A 3,150-nucleotide genomic window follows, 5' to 3' on the forward strand; every position below is an offset into this window, starting at 1 on the left:
CTTGCCTATTGCAGATTCAGTCTTCCCAGCCTGGTGCAGGTCTACAATTTTGTTTCTGGTGTCCTTCAACAGCTCTTTGGTCTTGGCCATAGTGGAGTTAGGAGTGTGACTGTTTGAGGTTGTGGACAGGTGTCTTTTATACTGATAACAAGGTCAAACAGGTGCCATTACTACAGGTAACGAGTGGAGGACAGAGGAGCCTCTTAAAGAAGTAGTTACAGGTCTGTGAGAGCCAGACATCTTGCTTGTTCGTAGGTGACCAAATACTTATTTTCCACCATGATTTGCAAATAAATTCTTTAAAAATCAGACAATGTGATTTTCTGGATTTTTCCCCCCATTTTGTCTCTCATAGTTGAGGTATACCTATGATGAAAATTACAGGCCTCTCTCATCTTTTTAAGTGGGAGAACTTGCACAATTGGTGGCTGACTAAATACTTTTTTGCCCCACTGTATGTGACTTTTATTTTGCTTCAATCCCTTTCAATTGTAGCTTAGCCCACAAAAATAGTAAAACAATTACAGGCAATAAATAAACAGCAGACAAAAAATATGAACATCTATATTTTGTTGCTGAGTGAAGTATCCTGTTGTCCATTCACGACTGAGCCAGGCCTGAGAATCCAGTCCTGCCTTGTAATGTGGGGGACAATGTGGAGGTCCTGTTGTTACGTGCCAAGAACTGCAGAGCCTCAAGTTACACGCCACCAGGGCCTGGGGTGACCTCAGCACCCTGGAATGCTCTTTCCCCTGAAATCTGTGACGCTTTTAGCACAATCTGTTAGAGACCCTCCTCTCCAGGCCTTCTCTGAATGAATGCTGGATTACTGAAAATGTTTATACTTTTCTATTTTGAATTTTTTTGCTAATTGTAAACTGTTCTGAGATTTTTAATAATAAAACATAGCATACAAATATATGCCTCTGGTAGCTCAGCCCTACTTTTCTGTGGCACTGGATTCCTCCTGATTATTATTAATTTATTATAGCTGCCCACTCCCATAGACTCTAGGTAGCTTACAAATACAAATACAAGACAGTAAAAATAGTTAAAAACATACAACCCCACAGGCAGCCATCTCTCTATAACTAGGACTCATGTCATTGGAGAGGAGGTGGCATAAGTGTCTAGTCCCTTTTCTTGCTACGGTTTGTCCTTGCAGTAAGTTTAATGTCTACTTGGAAGCTGATCCTGCTCTACCTCTCTCTCCTTTCAGGCCTGCTACTGAATTTCACAGCTTCTTGGGGAGATGTGCATTACCTTGGACTGACAGGGCTTGAAGTGGTTGGAAAGGATGGCCAAGCAATCCTGTTCTCTGTGGATCAGCTCTCTGCTTCTCCTCAGGATCTCAATGATCTTGTGGAGTATGTGGACGATTCAAGGACCTTAGATAAGTGAGTATCATTCAAGAGACTGAGAGCAAGAAGAGAGCTAAGGCCCCAAGCTCGTGCCTAAGGCAGATGTGGGCTCCCACTGACAGTATTTCAGGAAGATGCTGTTCTTTATGGGTCCCCAGGAAATCTCCAGCCCCCAGGAATCTTGATATTGGAAGCTAGTGGAATGCCAGCCAGAGGCTGCCTGACCGTGGCACAGGAAGGGTGGCACACCCACCTACAGGCAAGAAAAGCAGTCTAACTCCTAGGGTTTTGCAGTCAGCCAGAAATTAATCACAACGGAAGAGAGGCAGTTTGAAACACTATTAACTGCAGGTGTAGAATGCAAAAGGAAAAACAGGTGTGAGTGGGACTGGCCAAATAGGAAGCCATTTGGGGTCTGATTAGAAAGCCTTTGTTCATTTCAGAATGCTAATTTTTCATTGGCCTTCGCCAATCTTCAGGGACCCCCAAGTTGCGCCACCTCAGTGGCAGTCAGCGTTCTCTAGTATAGCTCGCTCCCAGAGATAGGGTTGGCCTATCTCTAGTTTATGTATTGAAAGTCCATTAAAACCTGTTCTGGAGGGTCTTGGAGGGAGGATTGGTGGGAGGGATGCATCATGGCAATGGGACATTGTTTTGTTTTTTAATTTATATTTGTCTTGTTTTTAATCTGATTATTATTGTACTGGGGAAGTCAAAGCAAGTGAAGTGGCATATAAGCCTCTGCAATAAATACATGACCAAATTCCCTCCCCAGCCAGTTTCTGTGCTTCCTCCTAGATTGATTGATGGAAAAAACGTCACCATGGAAGATAACCACATGTGGCTCATTCCCTTTTGCCCTGGGGAAGATCACCTGGTGACCATCCATTTCACACAAGTAGAAAATATTGTGGGGCTTCGTATCTGGAACTATAACAAATCTCCTGAGGACACCTACCGAGGGGTAAGCCACAGATGCGGAAATTTCAGGAAGTAAAAGACAGGAACCGGCTCCCCTGGCAGAAGGTTCTCTGGTCTTCTATGCTCTTCCTTCCTCTTCCATGAGAAATGTCCTTTTCTCAAGCTTTTGGTAGCATACTGGGAAATGGAGGTCAGATAGCAGATGAGGGAGCTTGCATTCAACAGCCTTGATATTGATAGCAGGTGGCTCCTGTTTCTCAGTGGGTGCCATTTCCCAGTTTTCTGTTTTTCCCCAGGCAAAGGTGGTCCACGTGTGGTTGGATGGCTGCTGCATCTCCCCTCCAGGGGGCTTCCTTGTTCGCAAAGGACCAGGCAACTGTCATTTTGACTTTGCTCAAGAAATCCTCTTCATTGACTACCTTGTGGGCCCCATAGTTGCTCCGGCACATGAGCGGTGAGAGTCTAGGGAATGAATTGATCCCATTGGATGATAACTGTCATTTCCTAATATATTTTGTGGGTAGTAATGATTGCATCTCACAGTGCTATGACGGTATGTATCCTCATTGGACAGGAGTGAAGTGAAGAAGATGGAGCAAGCCAGTATGGATTACGAAGCACCGTTAATGCCCTGTGGTTGTATCCTTCTCTGTGGATCCTGCTTTTAGCCTTTGTGGGTTGTGCTTCTGGGCCTGAATGAAGCTGGGAGCTTAGGGGCTTCCTGGTGGCCCTGGTACTGCTGCCCTATGGACCACATCATGCCCATTTCATTCCCAGCTTCCCTGGGTACCTGTGAGTGTCCAGCGGCTGCTCCTTCCCAGGATCCTCTCTGCAGACATCGTAGGCCTTGTTTTCCACAAGGCTTGCG

At 45.3% G+C, this 3,150-nt stretch overlaps 1 protein-coding gene across 5 annotated transcripts in view; it reads left to right on the forward strand.

The window, feature by feature from the left end:
* The window catches only part of KATNIP (katanin interacting protein), a 30,080-nt gene that overhangs the window by 23,752 nt on the left and 3,178 nt on the right, over nucleotides 1-3,150 (forward strand). For all 5 annotated transcript variants that reach the window (XM_007433859.3, XM_025170274.2, XM_025170275.2 and 2 more), the window contains 4 exons: nucleotides 1,220-1,397; nucleotides 2,160-2,325; nucleotides 2,579-2,736; nucleotides 2,857-2,921. In XM_007433859.3, the coding sequence (XP_007433921.2) occupies nucleotides 1,220-1,397; nucleotides 2,160-2,325; nucleotides 2,579-2,736; nucleotides 2,857-2,921 (567 nt within the window). The remainder of the gene's footprint in view (nucleotides 1-1,219; nucleotides 1,398-2,159; nucleotides 2,326-2,578; nucleotides 2,737-2,856; nucleotides 2,922-3,150) is intronic.

Source organism: Python bivittatus, unplaced genomic scaffold, assembly GCF_059951505.1.
Source record: "Python bivittatus isolate LINGU-HERP-01145 unplaced genomic scaffold, Pbiv_v1 ctg000560_np1212, whole genome shotgun sequence".
Lineage (NCBI taxonomy): Eukaryota > Metazoa > Chordata > Lepidosauria > Squamata > Pythonidae > Python > Python bivittatus.